This window comes from Diachasma alloeum, unplaced genomic scaffold, assembly GCF_001412515.2.
Source record: "Diachasma alloeum isolate Michigan unplaced genomic scaffold, Dall2.0 Dall_scaffold_00178, whole genome shotgun sequence".
NCBI lineage: Eukaryota > Metazoa > Arthropoda > Insecta > Hymenoptera > Braconidae > Diachasma > Diachasma alloeum.
The window spans coordinates 3,399,541-3,426,260 of NW_021680344.1; the positions used below are offsets into that span (position 1 = coordinate 3,399,541).

A 26,720-nucleotide genomic window follows, 5' to 3' on the forward strand; every position below is an offset into this window, starting at 1 on the left:
ACTAGGAACCATCATCTCTAAGCCTAATCAAGCTTGATAAAAAAAAAGAGAAGAGAATTGAATATTCTCTTGCGGTACTCCAGGAATATATTCCACCTCTCCCGTACATACCTCTCTAACTCCCACTACCTTGACCTCCTCTTACTAGCCATCCTACTCTCGTAAAACGATATAGCGTAACTGAAGTGGCAATGCCACTGCTGGTTGTTCCGGACATTCAGCCTGTTTCGAATGGCTAGTCTCGCGCCTCATATTCATGACATAGATTTATATTGGCCCGGCGATGCGTGACCACACACCCGGGTTCACGCTTCGGCTAAGGTGTATCCAAATGTCATGTATGAAACGTCACCAACCTATCGCACCGTGGGGGAGGATATGAAGGTCAAATCTCTCATCAGCAATTTATCGGAGAATCTGTGTTTGGAATCGGACGAGTGAACATTTAAATCAGGGTGGAGGCAGGTTCGCTTGTTTGGATCCCAGATTGGTCAAAATGTGTGGATTTGACCCGACTTTTCATATTCGACCGTTGAATCAGACCATTTCTTCAGAACCTGATCGGATCCTAATTTGGAAAATCTCACCAGAAAATCTTGACTTGTATCGGCTCTTTACCTGATCTAAAATCTAGCAAAATGAGTTAAATTTCTATTTAGATAACGATACTGACGGTAGATGCCGTACAAATTAGGTATGGTCTATCTCATCTGCCTTTCCATCGCCAGGATCTGTCATCAAACCTGATATTCACCCACCTAAAAACGAATCCAAATGTCTGGATTTCACCCGTCTTTTTAGATCAGATCGTGGTGGAACTGATCAGAATAAGATCAAAATAATCTCAGCTTCGTTGGAGCCAGATAATTTCTTCGGAAACTGATCGGATCCTAATCCGGAAAATCTTGACTAGTATCGGATCTGTACCTTGTGACGAGGCATATTCATTTATTTTTTATTACTTTTCTACATATTTTTTCCCACTACATACTGCCCCCTAAAAGGTAAATCCCGCCACCGTTGGATACCCCTTCCCCAGACTTTTCCCCTCATCGCCCCTCTACCCCCGCCCCTGGACATCACGAAGACATCAGCCGAAAGAAGACATCAGTTCCGGCCCCACCCGATCAATTGGAGAAGCCATCGCCTCCGGGAAATTCCCCACACTGGACCCCCGAATATTCAACACCTGCAATAATCCCTTGCGAGACATCCCTGGATTGTGGTCATCGTCACCACTCACCCGTGCGGATTGGCTCCGATTGCTCCCGAATTAAAACCCGAAGGCCTTCGACACCTGACGAACCCCCACGAATCGCAAAGGAAAAGAAAAGACCGTCACTCGTACATTAGCTGTCCCGTGAGTCGCCACGTGCCCCGAAAGTAGTAATAGTGAATACAGTAAAATTCGCCCGGAAGTATTGGCGGATAAAAAGAGGATTTTCGATACATCGAGCTCATCCCAGCTCTAGTATTGGTGCCCAGGAAACCCCGAGGTGGAAAGGAGGCTCTCCAGGAAAACGCCCTGGTATTTTGAAGGAGTGCAAGGCGCCGGTGGAATTCCACGTGTTCGCCAGAGTGAAGTCCCATCGTGAGTACGAGTTACCCCCCTCATTTTCCCTCTTGTCCCCACAATATTACCCTTCATACCCCCCAACGGTGAGCCTACACTCTTTTGTTTCTTCCCCTTCAGTTATCATTTATATATTTAGTTGCATTCCCTTGACACGACTAGCTTCTCCCCTTTTTCTGCATTAGAGTCACTCCCTTTTTACGTGTACAAAAGTTGCCTGGCCTCCCCCACTCCCTAGATCTCAGTAAAGGCCTTATTTACGTCTTTTGACGTCTTTTTACGTCTTATTCTCAAATTATCCCTTATTTGTCCCTTTTCTTGACTCGCCCTAATCCTTTTTTCAGGAATTAGTATTATAGAATCTAGAAAACGGTCACAACCTGATCTAAAATCATGTAAAATGAGCTAAATTTCTAGTTAGTAAAGAACACCTGACGATAGATGCACTACAGTTCCATCCCCTCTACCCTTTCTACCGTCAAGACCAGTATGGGATCAGGGATTCCGCGCTCGTTTATATTCAAAACTAATCAAGATGTTAGAATGGATCTGTCTCCTCAATACCCGATCTGAGATCAAGCAGATTACACTCGTAAATCAACTCCCGAAACGACTTCTTCAGTTTCAATCATCCCAAACATATGAAGACACAAGAAAGAAAGAAGTACCTGCACCGTGATTGATCCCTGCGACGTGTCAATCGAGCCCAACAATCCGTAATCTCAATCTGAAGTTGAAGAGAGCTCCCCCGGATCACAGAGTGGCATCATAAACCTAATGATGCTTATCTAACTCTATTTCTTTATTCCTTCCCAATCTCGTTTCAGTCCCCCTCGTGTACATAAAATCCTAATAGAAGCTTGCATGGCACCGAGACTCAGCGAAAGGCAGGTAATCTCGACGCGAGATGAAACCTTAAGTGATAAAAACAGAAAGGGAACGATAGAGACCGTAACAAGAAGCGAGTGCAAAATATAATGAAAACACCGATTTAAAAAGAAAACAAAACATCGAATGCAACTAAGCTACAACCGTCGAGGTGTTCTACGTTACAAGCTTGAATGTTTGAGGGAGTTGAACATTGAAATTCGTCTACTCGTTTCCCCATTTCTCCTCCCCACCCCCTCCCCCACCATTTCGAATTTGCATGCATACGAAGTTTCGAGGATTCCAAGCTTCCCATGCTCAAACTCATGCCACTTCTCTCGTGCTTGCAGGGCTGCATTGGCCAAGCACTTCTACATAGAGACGATATGCAATACAATGGAGATAACTATTCAAGTGCAATCAAACTCCAATGATACAGAGGGCGTGATGTTTCGAAAAAAGGTTTTACAGGTTTTACTCTTGACGTTTAGGTTGCCCACCGGTTTTAGATACATTCCGATGGCCAGATTTATACTGGAGAATCCCGATTGACTGAGGGGCTTTCGTGAGGGAATTTCTTATCTGGTTCATCCGACCCGGGGGAGTACTCGTGAAGCTAGGAGATAAAGATTGGAAGGCATCTTTGCAATGCACTATTTTTTAAATTTTCCAGAGTCTTTAAAGTCTAGATACACTGTTAGAAATTTTTAAAAATTTCAAGCAAGATAGAATAAATCTCGGGAGAGTTACATTGAATGGGATTTAAGGAAAAAAATGGGCATGAAATTTCAAGTTTTAAGTAGAATTCACGGAAATCCGTGTTTTCAGTGGGATTGAGATGGAGATTTCACAACTTGGTTGAATTTTCAGTGGAACATGAATTTTCAATTTTTGCCTGAATTTTCCTGATTTTTCTGAAATTTCAGAGAATAATTGAACTGACAAATCAATATTTTATTGATTTCCAAATCATTTGGACAGAAAATCAATGGAATGTTTCATTTTTCAATGACAAGATTGCCTGAAATTTCAGTGGAACACGATAAAAATTCCCGGAATTCGGCACGGAAAAATCAGACGAAAACTTTTAAAAGTGTAGAGTTTTTAGGCCCTTGCGAACCTAATGAACCTTATATTAGTCTTTTGACCCTTCCCGTGACCCCCAAGACCATCAGAAAAATTCCAAGAAAAATGCATAAAGAGAGAATGACGAAAATGAAAAATAAAAAAGGAAGAATGAAATGACAAAAATGAACAATAAAAAAATTTAAAAAATAGAATGCCGAAAATTTGCCGACAAACAAGAAGCATTTTTCCCCTCAAAAGACATTGATGTTATGTGCGTGTCAGTTCTACCATCCAGTGACATGCTGAATATACCCCCATACAACTCCACGTTTATGTTTCCTTTTTTTGTTCTGTTTACTCTCGCCATCATTCCCCGGCGCTTATGGATGTGAATGCGCGGGAGGTGGAGAGCTGCAGTGGCAAAAATGGCCCGTTTGAGAGAATTCACGAGACCCGGGCCGGCATAAATTCAACGGTACAAAACGGGCGTGTGAGCCATGAGGGAGTTGGGGGTTCTTCGCGCACAAATGCATTTCCCAAGTGGTGAATTATATTGTACAAAAGAGAGAGGGTTTGGCGCCGGTTTTTGCACTATATCGTCGGACAAAACGCCGTTTCGTAAAATGTATACATACAAAATTTAAGACGGGCGGAGGAGGGAGAGAGGAGGGGAGGGTGAGAGTGAGCGTTGAAATTGCAGAGTGTGCTCACGAGTTTCGAGTACAACTCTAGGGTTTCCCCCATAGTGCATCTACGGGAGCGGTGAAGTTTGTCCTGATTATACACGTACCATCGCCTGTGTTGAATTTCGAGCGATCATCGCATCAAAAGAGGACTGGAGTAGTTGTGCTAGTGCGAAGGTTTCCGTATTATGTTGGTAGCAAAGTAATCCCCATTGTGGATATAGTGCTACCAGCTGAATTTAATCCCACTGTCGGTGTGTTTGGTGTATCCGGGGGAGACGATTTCACTGTGAAATGGAGGGGTTACCGGCTATCGATGCCGCCGCAGACTCGAGGATCCTTATGGATTGAGATATGCTGGACGGTGGGATCGTTTGGGATAGTTGCCTCATTGAATGTGAAAGAGATGATAGTAACAGTGGTGGAAGCGTTGTGATTGTCAATTTTTTTTCGGGAGTTTATCCCGATGAATCCGATGTTATTGAATTTTAATATGAATCAGGTCGGAATACCTTATTTGGGGTCAGTTCGGGATGAGGTTGTCAGGAAATTTAGGTTATGTTCCATTGCGGAACAGGTCATCTTCTGGTCTGATGACAAGCACCTGATCAGGCCGGTGGTCACATGACTGACCTGATCGGGTCCGCAAATACATCACCCTTAGCTACTTATTGGTATTGTTGGCTTGACGGGTGGGCTATATTGCGCCTGATCAGGCTGCGGGGGGCAACAATTGTCCATTTTTGAATGGGCCTGAGCAGGCCCTAAAGATTCGAAATGTTTGATCAGGTGCCTAGAAAAGACAATTGGGCTGATCATTAAATCAGTAAAATATCCGATCAGGCCTAGATGTTTCAATGCGTCTGATCACGATCATGAAACTAATAATCATGATATGATCAAACTGCCCTGACCGTGATTCAGGTTCGCATCACATTTATCTAAGCTAAGCAGGTTCAATCAGGTACATGCTCTGCATCAGTTAAATTATCACTCCGAAACTCAATATCATGCCTGAAATATTGCGAGTATTTTCTTACGGAGTCTCGATTTATGGTGACTATAAAGCTAGCAAAGCATGCATCAAATAATCCTGTGTTTGAGTCTCCGAGGAAGTATCGAAAACCATATTAATATTATTAACCGCAATCATCGACAAACACTCGTTCCCTGTTTACGTTTCATTTTCATTCCAAAATGCAATTTAATCCATTTCCAAAGTCTATGAGCAGCAATACTTCACATTCATACTAAATTCCCCCCTCAATTTCCAAATAGTAATCGAAATATCCAGCACCGGACTCTTTTTTAGATTAAATACACACCATCAGATAAATACAGAAAGTCCCGATTTCACGTGAGGTAGATAACAGTATTTACTAAATAACAGTGAAAAACGATTGAATACCCGAACTCTGTTGATTTCAACACTAAAAAATATTCTCGCACAAATAATGACACATATATTTTTTATTTCAGAAACAGAATTTAATTCTCCAAGGCTTTGAATATTCATGCCTCTGTTCGTTTCCAACGAAATTCGTTATAACCTCGTCCGAGGTTAATTTTAATATTATTCGAGTAAACACTAACATCAACCGCTGCTAACATCAATGTTTTGAAAACAAGTATTGAATTACGCTAGTACATGGATTTCGCTGTTGAATCGTTGGCTTCAATTCCGTTGATATTTGTAATACCATGATACTTGAATCATTTTGTCCCCATCAAATAAACAGCAATTTATATCAAGGTGGGATGCTATCGGGCCAATCTCGTCAGATTTTCAGCAGCAATTTAAATGCCTCGGCTGGAGAAAAAACAATTCTGCCAGAATAAAAAACTCTTTTTACCCGTACCGTTGGCTCGATCGTTATATACTTTTTCATAACGCTGACGCACTCAACACAGTTATATACGTGTGTGCAAGTGTCTGCATGAGTGAGATGTTTACGTAAGCGAAATTTAAATTTTCCACCCAAACGAGGGTGGTTGTTACATACTAAAAACTGCTGGCTAGCCGTTACCCACTCTTAACTCCTTTCTATACGGGTCAGGGTTTTTATATCAATGGTTAAATTTTTCTGGAATATCCTCATTATCCGAATATTATGACGATGGGAGCAAAAGCAGGTGGTGTGCTGAGGGTGTTGGTTGGGAATTTTTTCGAGAAACAAATCAGATTTTTTTGAGGGAGAGATTTTCGAGGGAGAATTTGCGATGGGGGGGACTGTGGTTGAACCTGATCAGGTTCGCAAAAGATCAGGTTATCTCAATGTGTTCAAGACCAGTGAATTGCAATGCGAATTCGTCTAGCCCTTTTGTGAAAATTCCTGACTTGGTCGGTATTTAGAAAACTGATCAGGTACTGGGGAGGAAAAATCAGATCAGGATTGGTCAACAGCCCGATTGGGAATTTAGATCAGGTACAACTCAGAAATGTATCCATAAAACCTGATTTTAGTCTACCTGAAATCAGGCTAATGGGATCTGATCTGTTTTTTTTATATGAAATCATATCCTTATCCGCAAAGATTCTATCTAGATGTTGGTTGATATTTTTTAAGACGCCGTAGATTGTTGAAAGGAAGAGATTTCCGAATGAAAAATCAGGTAAGGTAGGGTAATGATTTTCTGTCGGACCTGATCAGGTTCATCGAAGATCAGGTTATCTCAACGTATGCAGGACCTGTGAATTTCAATTCGTGAGGAAGAAAAATCTGTCAATAGTTCGAATGGAAATTCAGATCAGGCAAAAATCAGGTCGATAACCCCTAATTTTAAAACAGCTGTAACCTGAATACGCAACCTGATCATCTACTGAGAAATGAGAGTCAGGTCAGTGTTGAAGAGTCGTCCTGATTTGAAACAATCCAAATCCTAGAGTACGAACCCAAACAGCTGTAAATTTTCAATCTGTTACTGATCAGAAATCAGATCTGATAGATCTGCCCCTGATTTCAACCACATCTACCAATGTATTTTAATCTTAATCCCATTATGTTGCAGATTGGTCCCATAAACGCAAGCCAACAGATGGAAAAAAGTGAATACAACATGGGAAGTAACTCAGCTTACCAAGAAGGATCTCAATTACAATGGGGTGAACTCAGCATTGATCTCCTCCCTTTCCATTACTCAAATAATCAATTAACAATTCACTGCATTGCCCGAATACCCGGCATCTATGAGGCCGAGAGTGAGATTCAGGTGCAAATTGGATTGAGGGAGCCTGTGCCCGCCCAAAGTAAGTTACAATCACAACATTTTGTCATTCACCGCTGAAAATTGTCAGGTGTTGGGGGTAGATTGTCAGCCCCTCTCAAGGACGAACATACCCACAGGCGACGCGATACAACAGACCACCGAAAGATTCGGGTAGTGAAGCTTGTTTCCAACTTGGAAAGCTGGGAGGGCTTGACAGGAAAAGGGCTGGTTGCTCTTGACATAAGGCGAGGAGAGAGTGACTAGATGTTACCGAAACTTTGAGACATTGTAAACCACTGACGTATATCACTAGGATAACACAAGAGCTCTCCACTTCTTGTGTGAATTAGCTCATCCCACATCAACTAATCCTCTTTTCGTTGGGGCAAAAAGGATTCATGATGGTAGGGGAAGTTTATTGGGCTGGAAGTTTGGGGGGACAAATTGAATGAACATTTGATTAGTCAGATCGTGAATCATATATCACTGGCCTGAAGAAACTTGAGCTCATTATTTCAAGCCTTCACACGAAACACCTTGAGACCTCTGGAAGGAAAAATAAAACAACACGTCGTAACATTTTCCCACAATTCCCAATAGTGACATCACGGCACCTCTCACACATGAAATATTCCAAGTATGTAAGTTCCTACATTTATGCATCAAATCCATAATATTTCCATTAAGTCTGCGAGCATAACCCTCTTACGTACATCCAAGACATAATGTTTCAACACTAGGCCGGGGGTCCCATGTGGGATTGAAAATTCTCCACACACTTCATGCGACGAGTGCTGCCAAAATTGTTACCATTTCCGTCTACTCATATACATCTTCCTCACATGAGCGTCTCCCCCCGAAATCCCATTCCTCCGCCACTCCTCATTCATTCCCCACACCGCAAAGTTTCCAGCATTGATGCCCTCTCGTTATCAAAAAGCCTCGCATACCTTATTATTCGGATCGTTTTATTCTCTTGTAAACTTCATGCTAGTCGTACGTGAAAGTCGTGATATGCCTGTGATATGCCCGAGCCAGAGAATCCTTATCGACTCGTCTTACGGCTTGGCACTCAGTGGGTTGAAAGCACCCACTTGATTGTACGCCATCGCTATTCTGTTCTGTCTCATCCCTTCTCATCTTCGGGGCTCCCTAACCTTTCCCTTCGTCTCGTCGCACGCCCTCATCTCCGTCAAGACTAGATAGGGAAATCGTAAGTGATAGTTGGAGGCAGGTAACGTCTCGTAACGCGTTTGCAGCAAGTGCCAGTTCTAAAATTAACTTCGAAATCATCTAAAATTTCAGATTACCGGCCTCATTAAGCCATTACAGACAAGGTTTCTAGGCCTATTCCACCATCAAATGCTTGATCTTGGCTTTCCTCTCATAAAAACGATTCAATTTTCTCTTGTATTTTTTTACTCCACTTTATCTTTGTCAATTTCAGTTTTCAATGTACGATCAAATATTTGGCTTTTCCACTGCACGTCGGTTGGACACCAAAGAGCGCTCTCGAGAATTACGATCTCTGTAATCCCGTACTGACGGGAGTGAGAGAAAGAGAGAGAGAGAGAGAGAGAGAGAGAGAGAGAGAGAGAGAGAGACCAGGACGGTTATATACCCAGCGTCGTATGTAACAGCTGCTTTTTCGTGTCGTGTATAGGTGAGGGTATACCCCCGAGGGCGAGAAAATATCGGAGATCGTTTCTCACGAGTTGATATATTGTTCAATGTATTTTTGCACACAGTTTCTTTTTCACCCACACGATCCAGAAACGTTTTGTGATATAAATACAGGGATTTTATGTGTCTGATGCTGGTATTGATTGACTTTTTCAATCGCTCGAGCTACGAGTTTGGATTATTTTTTTCCCGTGGGATTTATAATCAGCTTTTCGATCAGTTTCGTCACTCAGAATTCACCCGTTTTTCTCTGACATTCAGAAATTTTTTTTCCCCGGTTGGCACTTCTCGTCAGACTTCTGACCCTCATGGCCCTTATGGAATTTCATAATGTGAAATGATGTCACGAAATATCTAAACAATAAAAACTCCTGGGCCGTACACCATAACCACATTTTTGGCAGAGACACTCTAAAGTTTAGAAATTATTCACCATTTCATTAAAAGTAATAATATGAGAATTTAAAAATATGTTCATAGCTACTAAATACAAGTTAGCAGAAAAACAAAAGTACATATGTAAATAATACTCGAATGAAGTTATGTAAATAATCCAACGATGGATGAATACTTCTCAATAGAAAAAAAGTATCGGAACGAATTTGTCAGCCAGCACTGGACATTTCAAATGAATTTTCCTTCGTTTTTCTTTCTGTTACAGTCACTTCAGGCAGCAGCGGAGCCATCTACAGTGCGTACGTCGTCGCAGCACTATCACTATGCGCACTCCATTCCTTTTTAAGATAGTCATGAAATGTTTGAAATCTCGTGGAAGCCTTGCAGCACGAAAGAGGCCAAAACTAGTCACCAAATGAGATAACGAGAGAGAGGCAGTAACACGACATGATGATTTCAAGATGTGAATTATTAGAGAGGATTTTCATCCCGTGAAACAAGAGAGAAAATTCATAAAAATGTTTCAGATATGAGAGATGAAGGATTGTCGGGATAATTGTTAATCGACATTCATGTAACTTTTATATAGGTTTGATTATAGAGTTAAGACGTGAGGCCATGTACAAGAGTTTTATAGAAAAAACAAATCCTATTCTTTATTTTTTGCTTCGTTAAGGTACCATCGCCATTGATTATCCTCATTAATTTATCTGAGCTTAATGGCGTTATGAAGACTGTTTTCTTTATCGCAATTGTTAACAGAGAATGTCAAAATTACACGATAGAAACTTGCTGGATGAAGTATTGAAACTATTCCTAGGGAATTTGATCGATAAAGTACTGATGAGGTTGTTGTCCGTCAATAGAATGTCACAGTCTTGGCTAGAACTATAGCCAAGAATTTGATGTTGGGCAATATTACAGGGCCATCCATTGAAAAATACGGAATAGATCGATATCCTTTCAACTTTGATATTATGTTAGAGGATGAATGAAGCTTGATCAGTCCTCAAATATGTTCACCAAAATGTGTTTCGCCCGAGGAGTTGTTCAAATTCGTTATCATAATGATGAAAAATCCTATTGAAATCAAAATGAAGTTTACAAAGTTTAGATGAAGGACCCAAAAATCAATTAAGTTTCAAACATGATAAAATGAATCTATTCATCACGAGAAATGTCAGCACATCCATCTGAAGGATCTCAAATGATTACGAATGTGAACATCCCCTCGGTTTCTTTATTGAAGAGTGTCAAGAAATTACCAAATTCAATTAAACTGAAATGCCAATTACAATACTCAAAGTTGAATAATAAACTAACATTATTTCGGAAGCATTCTCGGATAATACCAACCGCTGTGTACTCCTCCAGAGATAATTTTACGTGAAACCAAAAAGCCGAAATTTTTTAACCCAATCCCACTACGAAAAATGAAAAAAAAAACCGATGATCCAATTAAAATGGGTGAAAAACCTTATCGAGCGAATGTGAACCACTGAGTCTTCGCGGCACGTGTGTTCAATTTTTCCAGTGAATCAGAAAACGTAATAATAGTTCAGCATCTGTTTGGCAATTTTGTCTAAAAGTGAGGAGCATGTAAAGGAAAAAAGAAAAAAGTCCAACTTTCCTTCAAATTGAAACCACTCAACGCCCCATTCACGTTCTTTTCCCCCCCTCGGAGTATTTGCACGTATTTGCGTTGTTCGAGAATGCGGAACGCTGCCAGAGATTCAAAGGGGGATAAAGACGCGCAAGGGAGTTACAAACACACGTACGTAAAAGAAGTAACGTATAGGCACTGAGAGACTCATCTCGTGGTGATTCAAAAATATCTCTTCGACATGTATTTCTTGTTTCGATGAGCAACGCATATATATTAGAACATTTTTAAGCTGATAAAGGTAAAAAACAAGATGAACCGAAGAAAACGACTTCTGTTATGGTCGATATTTATTGTTGTGTATAAAAGAAATAAACTTATCGATGGAAACCAAGACCGAGTAACGATTTTATCAGCACTAATTTCCCCGAAGTTACCGTATCGTCCTCATTAATATCTTGGAATTAACTCAAAGCAACACCATTTTGTGTCAGTTTTGAAGAGACACCGAAGGTAGACCAAAAGGGGCGAGGAGAATAAACGCGAATATACAGATGTGAAATGGTAACACACACTGGTCCACAATCTAACCCCTCAGCAAGAGCTCTCAAGCTGATTCAAAATAAACTTTGTTCCCACCAATATCCTCCGTTTACCTGTCTCTTCCATCTCATTCTAGACCACACACTCAACAAAGCTCATTGGCGATCTCCCAGTTTATTAATGGTATCAGTGTTTGATATCGGTGGTCTCTGTGAATATTATACATACATACTTGTGGATTCTACGGTTGAAGTTCAAGTGTATGCACACACATTTACGGGGGACTATCAAATGTTGGGCACCTCGAGGTTTCTATTCAACTGGATGCGCATGGAATACAGCTCTTATGTACTGAGCATATTCTGCCCCTTGGATTTCTCGTTTTACATGAGCAGCCGAACCTTCAAGACCCGGCAAGCGTTAAATTGCAATCTATTCCAGGGCTTCTGATGGAATAAATACGCAGTACATTGCAATATATATTCATTGAATTACCGGGTTCATAGGCATAAAAAATTTGTAATGGCTTCTGTAGTCACATCGGAGATTACTTGAATTACTCAAAGAATGCTCGACAATACTCAAGATCACTCAAGGATTCGAATAACCGATTTGAGAAAGATTTGATGGGCTCTACTTAACAAAATTAAATCGTAAATTCCTTCGCCTTTTTGCTTTCACCGCTAAAATTCATCGTTTCAGCGGATAAAAACGTTGTGGACTGTCCTCGAGATTCGATTGGATTGGCTCAAATGGTGTGCTTGCCTTGGGCTTCACGAATCGCAAGCCTTCAATAAGTTTCTCGTGAAATGAACACGGATTATCATTCAATATAAATAACGGATTTCTAGGCTTGTAGGTAGTCGCACAAAGGACGACTCAAAAGTACTCGCAAAATGCTCGAGAATACTCGAGATCACTCTAGGATTCGAATAACCAATTTGAGAATTATCCGATCGCTTGTACTCGACGAAATTGAACAGTGAAGTCCTTTGGCGTTTCCACTTTCATTCGAACCCCTTTACAATGCATCGTTTCACCGGGAATAATGTTTCTAACTCACTCGAGGATTCGATTTGATTGTACCGAACGTCACAGTTGCCTCGAGATTTGTGAATTCTCACGCATTAAATTATAGCCTATTTCAATATATTGATAGGAAGAGTAGAATTCTTGGTATAAAAAAATAATGACTCAAAAGACGACACAAAATACTCAAAGATTGTTCAGGATCACTCAAAATATGGTATAAGAGATTTGAGAATGATTCGATCGCTTCTGCTTAACTAAATCAGAACGTGAATTTCTCTACAATTTTTGCTTTCACTCGAACCACCGCTAAACTGCATCGTTTCGCCAAATGCAACATTCCTGACTCACTGATAGATTCGATTCGATTGGCCTAAATGTCGTGCTTTCCTTGAGTTTCAGGAATTGCCATTTCACATTCGATTGAAGGGGGAGTTCAAATTCGGGATGAAGTAAAAGCAGTTAGGTTATATACCGTCACAAAGTATATAGCTCTATATAAGGGTACACAGGCTCACAATATGACCCCTCCTTGAATAACACCTTTATGGGTTCGTTCGAGAGAAAAACCAGAGCGCCGTGTCTTGATTCTCCGGGAAGAATGTTACGAATCACGAGCACAATAGATGGTTTCGAATGTAGGTGAGACAGATAGGGAAGGTGAGGGTGGAAGAAAGCATTTGATTCGAGAAGAATCGAAGGTAAAGACTGAAAAAGAAGAGGAACAAGCTCATGTCGAGATGGATTGATCAGAGGTGAGGAGTTCAGTATGCGTGAGCTCATGGGAGATTTGGAGAACAGATGAAACTCGTATTTTTTATTAACACTTTTACCTGAAGCAATTGGTCGAGTGGAAATTAGTAGATGACAAGTTACGAAAGGAACCCCTTCATCTCGAGTCAAAAAAGCTTCAAATGTCTACCTGATCCCCAGTCAGAGCACCTCAGCTGAATTTCTCCTCGCTAATCTCCATGTTGCGCACCTATAAAGCTCGATGGTATAAGAGTCATGAATTATACTTCCTCGTCTCTCTACACCCATCACAAATCCTGTCTGTTATTCCCAACGCACCCGGGCCTTGTTCCGTTGTTCTAATATCCTCATCTATTCGGTCATACATGGTTCCCAGTTGAAACCAAGAAGATTTAAACTCCATTACTACATAATGAATGCTTGAGCCAGCGCAAATTGAAGGAAAGCGCAGGGATTAAGTAAACAATGAGGATCCTTGAAATATTCCAGTACTTCCACCTATCATAGACGGGGTTGTAATAACCTCCATAGATAGCCTCGTTGAGAGACAGCTAACAATATTCTTCGATACCTCAACTCGTTCATTCACCCGCACTTATAGATGCATGTACCCCTGCGCACCCCCGAAGAAGATACGTGAACGAGCATGGAATTCCATTGCAGCATTTAGGTCAACAACATATATAGACTAGCTGCGAAGCCATGATAGAATACGGAGTAAGTAGATGATGTTCATGGATGACAGACTTAATACGGGAAAAAAGACATTGGGGAGAAATAAGGTCTCTCAGTTAGACACTGGCTTGTGCCCATGGGCTTTTATTATTTTTTGGCAATGTCATGGCTAGCGAATAGGGTGTCATCTTCATTCTTTTGTTTCCGTCCACTTGACACCCTAGCCAATATTCATTTTGTGGGCGTTCATTTGTCTCGCGTTCATAGATCCCTCCTCCCCAGGTCCAGTTATTAATGGCGAGTAATTACTCAGCTGAATCTTGCTCGGAGAAATTTACAAATAGTTACTCGAAGAACTGAGAAAAAGGAAGAAACAGCAGTATGAAGACAGGTTAACAGGAGGGGATGAGGTTTACACTCCGACGCTCAACTCCACCGGGATCTCACTCGTCCAGTGAGTGTATAGTCCAACCATTCATCTTTCAGACGATGACAAGTGATGCTGACTGATGCTCCCCACATACAAACCCTCCTTGTAATGGAGTATTCCCAACATCAGTGGATTCAGAATAAAATTTATATACGGTACTTCATTCCTTCTCCTTCAACATCTCTGCATTATATTTTGACCTGTGAGCGAGTAATTTCGTCACCTTTCATGGTAATTCTTGGAGCTAAAAAGTCGGGTAAACGGTAAAACCGTGAAATGGAATTTTCGCGCTTGCATTGACGAGAAAATGATGGGTTCAGGGGGAAGAACGTAAATACTCGTCACTGTCGTGGGGATAATTTTAGTCAACCATTTTCCGGGGACAGTTTCGATGCAGGTGTATGCGGAATATTTTGTACACAGTGTGTAATCAAAATCACATTTCTGGTGACACGAAACGTGAGGGTTGATTGAAAAAAAATAGTGCTTATGAGTGGGTTTTATGTCTTAGTTTAGGATGCTGTCGTTTCATGGTGAGTGTACCGTCACCTGCATGAATGAGCACGAGGCAATGCCGTTAGAGAAGGAGGCAAGTAGCAATAGGGAACACTCGTGCTGAATGTGCATTACTGGCAGAGGAGATCGTAATGTTGATCCATTTGAAATCAGAAATGAAAGGTTTGTTTGGACCCTAGCATAGGATCCCATCGAACTGCATTGAACTGATTGAACTGCATTGGGTCCAAATACTCTCTTCAGAACCTGACCGAATGCCTATCAGGAAATCCTCATCAGTGTCAAGTCTCTACCTGATGTTCAGACAGCTAAATTTCCACACTAAAGCTGAAATGGGTGCTCAAATGAAGCTCGCATCAGGTGTAGATTTATTATACTTGATTCCTCATCAGTCTGGAGTCATTTTGATTGAAGAAAGATCAAAATCCGAGCATCTGGTCTAGTTAATAACCGCCCAAAAAAGCTTCAATTCCTGATCTTATGCTTTTTTTCAGTCCCTGATCAGGTTTCTGCATCGGAATCGGCTGATCCTGATCAGGTTCAATCAGAAAAACGTCATCAGGAAAGTTCTACCACTCACCAACCTCTCCGTAATCGCTGATTACACTACGTCAACTACGCTTCTTTCAGCAAGATTAAAAATTTATAAAATTCATCATCCCATGAATTAATGAAATTAATAATGGTGAGTATAATCCAAAACCGCGAGACAATTTTGGTGATAGCTGTACAATACCCACTCTAGCTACGAGAAGCACAATGATATTTACTTCGATATTATCAGATGTATCAGAATTCATCGTTGCAGAGGCATAACACTGTTACGCAGCGAACGATGCGTTAAATATTGAATTAATCCCGGGTCGATATGAACCCACTGGTAAACTCCCGGATATGGATCGAGTAAATTATCCGGTGAGTGTACGTAGTAATTTTCTGAATGAAAAAACCTCGGGGTATCGCAATCAATATGCGGTCGGTTGTGGTATGTGCTGGAAATGCATGCCCAATATTAGTGGATGGTCATTCCGATCAATCATCCAATTAACTTTCTGCTTAGAGAGTTGTTTTATCATCATTTTGCCCGTTATTATGATTTTTATTATTATTATCGCCAGAAAGGTTGCCCCCTTCAGGCGAAATGCGGACGAAACATCTTAAATTGCGAAATATGTTAAAATGTTGAAAAACTCACCGATTCTCGTCTCATCACCCCTAGATTCATTGACGTCGATGAATGGTTCCTCGATATACCTTCAGAAACACATAATCCCCAACGTTGGGGACCACCACCAGCAGTGGAAGCACGATCCACAATTTTGTTTCCACCCTGAAACGAATAACGAGCACTCCATTAAATCCAAAAAGCCTGGGTAATCATGGCTCATTTGCATTTGTAAATTAATAGGCATTGAACGATTTCATAGTACAACGATAAAAACTGAAATATTCATCCACCTCTCTGGTAATTACTGTTTTCATTGGAAATAACTCGTTAGTTATCATATTAAAATTGAATGTACACTAAAGGAGAGTATAAAATGTTAATTCGGGTGACGAAATCATCCATAATCGATAAGATAATTAGCGTAATGAGGTTCGGATGTGGGAATCGTGGGGTGTCAATGGTAATTTTAAAAAACACCTTCCTGATACCGTAATTTTGCTTTTTTTTTTGATGGTTTGAGTGCTGAACGCACTTATGCTCAATTCATCTGTAATGACAAGCCGCTCATCCTTTGAGAGCCTTCCGTAACCTTAAAAAATTCCTCTGTCAGCCCTTCCGAATCCATTTTTTATAACTCAATGTCAATATTGATTAGGTTTTTCGCGACAGCTGCATTGACAGCTAAAACCGGTTGCACTCACAATTTTTCCAGAAATTCCGATGGAATGAAAGCCAAAGGATGAACAACTGTTATCGAAAAAGGAGATTTGAATTTATCAGTGGAAATATTATCCACAGAGAGACCGCCAATTTTCGAGAGTGAAGGGGAAAGGGGAGGATTCATGTAATACTTCTTCCCTATTCTCTCATCCGATGCCAAGCTAGGTGAAATCGTTGAACGGAATTAAGCTCATAATTTAGTGGTTTGGCTCGCTTCACGCCTTCACCCACAAGAGCCACATGCGGTTAAAAGTTCAAGCGAGCTTGTGCCGAGGGCTTATTCCGCAAAAAAAATATAATGGAAAGGTACGTGGCAACGTCTGAGAGTGTGAACCCTATTTATTATTCATTTAATTCCGAATGTGGAGCTTCGATTGCGGTGAAAATTGAACGAACAAGTTGTTCTTGGAGGAGGGAGAATAAAAAGCCATTATTTACGGCGGCGTGATGAAATGAATGAATTCCATGCGCGAGAGCTATAAAATGTTACTCCCGTGCAATTCAATTGGACAGGAAGCAAGGGTTATCATGGAGTGAAGAATATGCCGCGAAATGCTGACAAGACTTAGTGTCAACAAAGCAGAAAGAGAGGAGATAAAGGCGAAACGTGGAATGGATGCTCTCGTGTAATACGTTGGCTCTCATATTTTACGAGCTGTTCGTGAGTCTCATCTATATCGGATTTCCTATAGGCCAGTATTTTTTGCACACGCTGCTCCTGTCACCATCCCATTGCCCAACTCTTTTTTCGTTAATTCCTGGTACATTTGATCGGGGTAATGGGAACCCTTTTTCGATGGACGATTATGAAGGTTTCAGGTCATAAATATTGATGAAGCGAGTGGGTCGATTGGAGGATGAAGATTTTGATGAGAATGATTGCATTATGCAATGATTATATACACGGAGAGAAGAGCCATGGGAAAGAGTCCCATGTCAAATTTACGACTTGTATGTATTTCTAAAATTTAGGAAGCATTACTATGCAATGGTAATGATTCCTATGGGGTATGGTATTACATACTATGGGCCATGGTAAGTCTCTCGATGGAAATGTAGCCTATGAACATAGGAAAAATTACTATGTTGAATAGTACCCTCTACCATGTTACAGGGTAGAGTGTACTATTAATTATGGTGAAGGGACCCATAGTCGTTTGGTAAAGTTTACCATAGTTTATAGGAGAGAATACCATGCACTATGGTAACATGACCTATATTATATGGTAAAACGTGAAAAAGTCATAAAATGTCACGAATATAAAAGATAATGATCACTAAACTATATCATGATAATGATGAGTATAATAAGATAGAAATTTGAAGTGGGATATATATTTATTTTTAACGTATTTGGTTTCGAAGCTGTTTCAATAATTACAGAGTATTTTCTTATAATGTAGGATTCTTTCCTATTAATAATCATCAATATACCTAGATTATTCATATCGAACATCGTAAGGATCATATTTAATAATAACATATTTACATCAGTATTTTAATATCAGAATATACATATCTACAGAATAGTGGGATTTTTTGCCCCAAACTTTACCTAATCATTGGAGGAATTTTTGGCATTACGGTGCTATAAAAATTATTAAAAAGTTCAAATGTGAGTAATTAAACTCAACAACTTTGCGTGAGAATTTAGACCCAACGTTTCGGAACGTATTGCTTTCCATTCCCGGAGGTAGCTATATACGATTGGATACAAAATTTCATTTGTCGAAATGTCAATGTCGACCACCTCTTATCATTTATATTAATTTCATAGGGTTGGAAATGTCTTTCAAAGGAGTATTCTTGTAATTGTTGAGTAACAAGAATAACTTGATTATTTGGCTCTAGGATTACGATATTGATCAAATGTAATGGAGGACCAGCCTCGGTCGGCATCATCAATATTACGTTTTCCCTGATATCATGTCCCAAATAATTGAGAGAGCTTACTATTGTAATATCTCCAGATCGATTGGACGGGAGAACTGGCTGAAAATGACGATAATTTAGATCTAATTCTAATCTCTTGTTAAGAGCTGGACCAGGGAGAAAAGGTGGTGGTAAAGACTTGTTGATGAGTAACCGATAATTCAATTTTAATTGTGCCTTGATGGCTATTTTTAGTATTTTCTACAATATCAAAAAAAGGAGTAATTACCATGTGTAAATAGTACTGATTACCATCCACATGGTAATCTCTCCTATAATAATGGTTGTCGTTCCTATATTGTATAGTAATGCCTACCATGTTCGAATGGTATTGATTACTATACCACATAGTACGCTTTACTGTTGAACATAGTAAAAATTACTATTGAGATTGACTTAGAAACCCTTTTACCATAATTTATGGTAACCTCTACCATACAAAAGTAACCCTTACCATTCACTTTTCTCCGTGTAGATATACATGCTCCAGAATTGAAATGAAGAGAAAGAGTTCGGATATATTTGGTTCGCCTCGAGATTTCTCTCGAAGAAAACTCAAGGCTCGAGATTTTACTCAAGAGTAGACTCAAGCCTATAGGCTAGTATTTTTTGCACCCGCTGCTCCTGTCAACATCCCATTGCCCAACCTTTTTTCGATAATTCCTGGTACATTTGATCGGGGTGATGGGAATCCTTTTTCGATGGACAATGATGAAAATTTCGGGTCATAAATATTGATGAAGCGAATGCATTGATTGAAGGATGAACATTTTTCTCGGAGTGATTAGATATGTTTGGTTTTACTCGAGATTTCATTCGAAAAAAACTCAAGACTCAAGATTTTACTCGAGACGCGAGTCTAGAGTTTCATCTTGAGTCTTCTATGTCGCCTCAACTCTGAAAAGCAAAAGTAACGAATGATTTTCACAAACGATTACATTTGCACAATACAGGCTGTTTCTGAAGGGCGTCTCAAAGTCTGTATTGTTCCAGATCCAAAAAATATATTCTCAAAAAGATAGCAAGCCAAAATTATGAGGAAAAAAAATTGATAACGTAGAATGAGAGTGGGAGATAAGGCCAGAAAGTTATAAAAGAGAAAAGTCGAATAAAGGAACTGGTAAAAAAGATTGTGACTAAAAGTGAAGAAGAAAATTAAGGGAATGAGTCAGTGCCACCTGCAGTAGATGTCTTTTCATTCGTTTTGTCGTCGACTAGAAGTAAAGAACAACGTCGTTTAAGTCTTTTGTGCCAACGAACTCGACCCTCGTACTATCCTTTAAAAGCCGAGAATCACAGTTCGTACACAGGTAGGTGAAGGAAGGGAGGAAGTATGTCTGTATGTGTGTCCAAGATTCTGGCTAGAAGCATCCCTTTCCGGGGTTTTTTCTTTTTTCACCAAATAACTATGGTACAGGGTATCCCGAGGACTCCTTCTCTTACGTCTCTCGTATCTCGTAACGCGGAGCGACTTTTCCGCTCGTTGCTTTTGTGAAAAGAGAATGCGATTGGAGAAGCAAGTACAGATCCACTGTACTGTGTACAAACAGACTCTTGGTATCGTGAGACGTTGGTGAGGACAATTGTTGTACACACATTATGTACGTTCTCTCGTTATCTTCTTTTTGTCATGGCTGTTGACACCTTCAACACTGGAGATAAAACTAATCGTGGAGCTTGAGGGTATATGATACTCAAGGTGTTTCATGTGAAAAGGGAAAATGGTGAAAAAAATGAAAAATTTGTAGAAAAAATGGCTGAGTGGTGCTGCATCTTTGGGAATTTTTTCAGATTTTTGCTAGATCTCGGGGTCAAGAATAAAATTAATGAAATTTCGGCACTTTGGTTACTCTTTCAGCTGTACGGCGAAGGTTATATCCCAAAAAATAGTGAACTATTTTTTAAGAAACTAGTGCAAAATTATTTGAAAGAATGATACGGAAAATTATCCGTCTCGGAAGTAAATTCTATCCATTGAGGCTCATGTGTGTCTCTCATGCATTTTAATATTGTTTCAATTATTAGAAAAATATCCAATGAAAATAATTTGACACCCGTCAGTGATGAGAAAAAATCAATCAATCTGAAAAAATAAAAATATTCAAGAAATATTGAGTATGAACAGACAAAACACCCATGACCCTCAACAAATCTTCCGTCGTTTCAATGATTTCACAGATGAAACTCTCCGAATTCCCCTGAAAATACCTCATGAAAAATGTAATGTCGCAGGAGTACAATCCCAGAATGTCCGAAATGCGCGGGAGTCATCCGTCCAACAATAAATCTATATTCTAGGAACGTCCACAGGGTCTGCGATACGAGCCTCAGACCAAATTCTTCCCTCACGTCTAAGAATATCACCAAGAATCTAGCATAGTCTCACAAAATTTCACCAGCTCCACACGAATATCCCTCTTTTTCCATAATGATGAGGCTCATTTGAGATTTGTTCTCCTTTAATGTTCGACGTAGTGCGGTACACCGTAATTCCAAGGAATATTTCATTTTTTGCCAGGAGTAATGTAAGAATTGTGGAGAGCACACCCCGGGGTAAATATGCACTATCATTATTCTCCAAGTGCCCTTGTAACGACTGAATTGAGTGCATAAAAAGAGAGCTATCTCTCGTTTATACCAACAGGGCAATTGCTATTATTCGTGAAGGATTTTTTTGGGAGTGAGTTAAAGCGTAAAGGTTGAATGATGGCGTTTGTCGATGTTATCATTCAAATTTGAATGTCAAAGCAGACTGAAAAACGTCTGATCCAGTGCGCTGGGTAAACCTGATGATAGACCCTGCCGAAACGGTGGAAAGGACATGCAGAAGCACTGATGCATATTCGCGCATGTGCAATAACGGATGGAGTCATAGCACATGGTCATCAGACACCAGCGAAAATCAGTCTCGGCTCGGCTGCACTGGAAAAACTAGTCTCCTCCAGACGACTTAATTTAAGATATCAGTCGGCATACTTTGGATTTAATCCGCAGTACGGGGTGGCATTGATGAATGAATGGTTATTAATTAGTATTAAGCAAAATGCATCTCTCTATATGTTCACATTTACTTCGCTTCAGTATCGAATGTTCTTATTGTCAGCAAAGAAATCAACTGTTCAACGAGTAAATACTTTTTTCCCTCCTTTTCCTTCCTCAAGGAGCTTTTGAGAATTAAAAATGGTACTTACGTATTCAGATATTCATGCAATTACCGGAAAAGTTCTTAAGTAGAAATTATCATGGAGTATGAAATTCGATGCTGCAGAGTAAACTGCACGGCCAAGCTGAATTTCTAGCGCTTTCGAATATGAATTCTCATGTAATTCAATTTCAAGTAGCTCGAGAAAATTCAAGGAGCACCGGTATCTTCTTACCGTCACAGTTAATTAATCCAACCTATTAATCATCACAAGAGTAGTCGTTATATTTTTGGGTGATTTATCCTGAGCCTCGTCATAAATCACAGTTTTTCTGTTGGTGGAGAGTTACGTCTGTTTTCAACGATGAAAGCTAGTCCAAGGGGAAATTGAAATCAGGTGTTCGGGCGAAAAACTTTCGTACCTGATTTTCGATCAGTCCTCAATTAGGAATTAAATGCCTGCTTTACCCCTTGTTAACCGCCGTAACTGATCTAATTTCCCTTAGCATGTATCTGATCAGATTCAAGTCGTCAATAAAATCAAGGTTTTCAGGAAAGGAAAATATTGATCGCAAGATGACGGACAAAAGTTTTTTGTCTGATATAATTTTCCCTCCCAAGGACCTGATCAGGGCCCTACATTCCATCCAAGAAAGAAATGCTTAACATCTGAATTAATTGGATCAGTCTATTTTCGCCCTGATCAGGTTCAGACGAACTCATCTCATACCTGATTTGCTATTATTATTGCCAGATCAGCTATCAGGCTCCCCGCCCTCAGTACCTGATCAGGCCTTTGCATCCCGGCCAGAGCAGAAATGCTCAACAGCTGATTTAATTGGGTCAAGAGCATCAGAACATCCGACTGATCAGGTACATCAGTCGAATGTTCTCATGAAATTACATATTTCTCCCCCCCCCCCCCGAATGAGTCATTTTTCCTCACTTATTGTAATTTGGTAGAATAGCTATGCATTCAGAAACTAGAATTGCTCAACGACGGTAATTTCAGGCAAGGTGGATTCGTGATAGTAGTCGGTAGTTAATGCCCATTCCCCGTCACTACCGCTGAGGTAATAACTGTGCCATAAGATGTTGAACTCGTGTTGGTGCGATTCATCGAATGGTAGACTCCCACGCCCACCATCGAAGGAGAAGAGGCGGCGAGACGGTCGGGGGGGGGATGAATCCACATCTGTATACTGTAGTATTCGTACTTAGTGAGTGAGGAAAATGGGGAAAACTGTACAAAAGTGGGAACACCCAGGTCACTAAAGATTGAAGTACATTGGAAAAGAAGTTAATTGGCTTTCTCTACGGGCGAAACAGCAACGTTAACGGAGAGTGAATGAGTGCCCATTTCCCAGATGAATGTTCGAAGAGCAATGTGTAGTGTAATCTATGATGTAATTATCAACTCGTGCAAAAACGTTGGGCGATTGTGTTGAATTTATCTCAGCGCATTCAGCACCATTCCTCGTATCATTCATTGAATCAAAATCGATGATTCATTCGGATGAAATATTAATCGAATTCGGAGATATTCCGAAGGCTGTTCAAGGGGAAGGGATCTGATCATGAATAAGGTTCAGGTTCGACTGCTGTAGAGATTCCCTGGTTAACCTGATCGAGTTTTCGGCAGAAAACCTATTTCCTAAACATTTTTATTATGTTGGGACATGGATACGTGATCGAATAGAGCACCTGATTTAACCGGGTCAGGTCGAAAGGGAAAACAGGCAGTTTTATATTCAAATAGTGAAGTTTGGTTCTATCAGAATCAGGATTAACATTCTCCGAACATTTATGAAATTGATCAGGTTTCAATCATGGCGAATCAGGTCAAGGATCAAACCTGATCACTTGAGATATCTAAATATTTGATTCATTTGTATGAAATATTAATCAGATTTTGAGATTCTCCGAAGGCTACTCAAGTGGAAATTCAGCGGAAGGGGCCTGATCATTAATTAAGTTCAGGTCGGACTGTTCTCGCGATTCGTGGACGAACCTGATCAGGTTTTGTGACCAGTAAATCCCTGTCTTGGACATTTTGGACCCGCTAGGGTGCCAGTACCCGATCTAATGTAGTATCTGATTGAACCTGATCAGGTCGGGCGAAAAAATAAACTATTTTATATTCAAATAGTGCATTCTGATGCTATCTGAATCAGTATTAACATTCCCCGAACGTTTCTGAAACCGGATTAGATATCGATAATGAAAAATCAGGTCACAGATGAAACCTGATACCTCGAGACATCCCCATATATCGTTTCCAATTATATGAATTTGGTTTTACTCCCTTGTCATCTAATATCTCTAAATTCTTTTCCAATTTTTTACCTGAAAATACAATTTATTTTCTTCCATTAATCAACTGTGCACGAATTGCTCACCCCTATTTTTTTCTGCGAGGAAAAGAAGAACGCACGCCATAAATAACGGATGAAAAAAAACCCACACCCCCACACAAAAACGCACGCTAGAGCGGCTGATTGAAATTTAGTTGGAATGCAAACAACATTTTCGATATTCTTCCTTGTTCTATATATTTGCCAATCAATTGCTCTATGACTCTGTGTTTTCATCGATACGAAACTTGCGTGGAGAGGAAAAATAAAAACAATTAAATCTCAAACAGGCTGGAGCAATTGCTAAACGGCACTCTCACTAGAGCGGCCATTCTCGTCGTGCCCACTTAGCCACTGGGGAATTCTATGGACACAATGGTCGCTCCATGTGCATGTGGTAAGTAGAATTTGTCATTTTTTTCCCTTTTTGTGATGTTCGACGATCCAGGGTATAACGTTCAGGGGACTAGCGCGGCTGGGGAGTAGATGACGATCCATCACATGAAACAAATGGGAGAACAAAGAAATATCAGAGCAACGATCTCTTCAACACTGACACTAGAGAGAGTTCACACTTCTCGCTTCGATTTTGATTTCTCATGCAGGGGAAATGACGCCCTTTGACGCAGATGCCCGTTGTATTTGCGAGCGGAAAAATATCAAACGACTTGGGAACAAATTTTGAGTCTTCGTTTTAATTTGGATTTAATTTTTTCATATTTAGAAATATTCTTCATGACTAATATGGGGATTCAATGGTTTATCCGTCCGAAATATTCTCATGATTCCGTTTAAATTAAGTTGAATTTGATTGCAATCAGGAAGTTTGAAAGATTGGAATTGACATGAATCCATTTTCCAATTAATGTTCAAGGAATCGTTGACGAAATTTCTACTTCATCAAAGCACAGCCTCAAACCATTGCATTAAATCCGGTATAAAACTTCCGGTTTCGCCACTTCGTTAATTGAATTCAGCCATTATTAAACTTTGCAATCAAATAATTACAATTTCGAAATGACTGTGGCGGTGGACTTTGCATCGCTTTACGGCTGGACAGTTGTTAACCACTTATACATGGGAGTGCATTGTCGCCCGAAGTTTCATGGGTAGAAAGGATTTTCCAACTGTTCAGTAATATGTTTGGTATACAGTACAGTGTGGCTGGGGGAATTATTTATTTTCAAACACAACAAACTGCAATATCCGTTCTTTTGGAAAATGAGTAAATTTGTGATGCTCATGGAGTAATACTTCATTTATATTTTCCGGATATTAATGACTGTCCTGAGGGGCTATTCACATTACAATTTCTTGTCTCGAATTATTGTGAATTATTAGAGTGACTACAGCTAGTGACCATCAAGTATTTATAGTTATTTAAATCGAATAATATAATTATTTGTAACGAGTGTCGTCTACAGAATATCTAGAATGTATGTCTCAATTTCTTAACTCAACATCTTAAGGATATTTACTCTATGAAGTGGACAACTCAGTTGAAAAGAAAAATTAAATTGACCAAATAAATCATTCACGTTACAAATTATTTTTTTCACCACATTAGAAGTGTTATGGCATACTTTTCCGGTCTCAAAAACAATAATTAAAGACAATGTTCATTAATAATTGAGAACTCGTGACTGCGGCTAGTAGTGGGGTTGTAATAGTGAGATGAATATTTATGTGTGTTATACGTATCCATATGCTTCCAACATTGAATTATCGTCACCGACTTTACCGACCTCGGTCAGCTGTTGTGCGGTGTTGTCACGTTGCTCGACTCGTAATGGCAGTCACATTTTTTTTAGAAGATTTCGAAAATCAATCGAAGATATCACGCCTATATGGCCCGATCCCCTATTTGTTCTCGCCGGCGATAGATTCTCCATAATCTAAAGTGAATGGCTTGTGGTTTTTTTTTCAATATCTTGAGTGTCTAACCCATGCAACATCTCGATCAAAGTTCACACGGTTACGTTTCTTCCCTAAGCGTAATGTAAAAAGAAGTGATTTTCAGGAATTAATTTCTCACTAGGATGCCCCGATGGAAGGATTAAGATTATTACTAACGTGTGGCACAAATATGAACCTGGCATATGAGACAATATGAAAATAATGGTGAATAATGTGAATTTTGGCTAAACATCCTTAACACCTCCTGTGTTACAAAAACTCAAAAAATCCAAAACTTAAATTTGAGCAATTACAAAGCTTCCATTCGGAAGCAAAAATGCACGATTGCAAGTGACAACACAGACGTATAAAATATCCCAAAATGCTCAAGTAAATTTCCCTACTCCCACACCTGAATCCCCCTATCGCCCAAAAGTACCCAACAAAAGTACTTTGCACGTTTAACCGATAACGCAAGCTCA

At 40.0% G+C, this 26,720-nt stretch overlaps 1 protein-coding gene across 1 annotated transcript in view; it reads left to right on the forward strand.

Moving 5' to 3' along the window:
• Positions 1 to 11,435, forward strand: part of LOC107038693 — a 65,283-nt gene extending 53,848 nt beyond the window's left edge. Inside the window, exons 5-6 of the mRNA XM_015257935.1 lie at positions 7,201 to 7,438; positions 9,743 to 11,435. Coding sequence (XP_015113421.1) covers positions 7,201 to 7,438; positions 9,743 to 9,828 — 324 coding nt within the window. The 3' untranslated portion in view covers positions 9,829 to 11,435. The remainder of the gene's footprint in view (positions 1 to 7,200; positions 7,439 to 9,742) is intronic.
• The last annotated feature ends 15,285 nt before the right edge of the window (positions 11,436 to 26,720 follow it).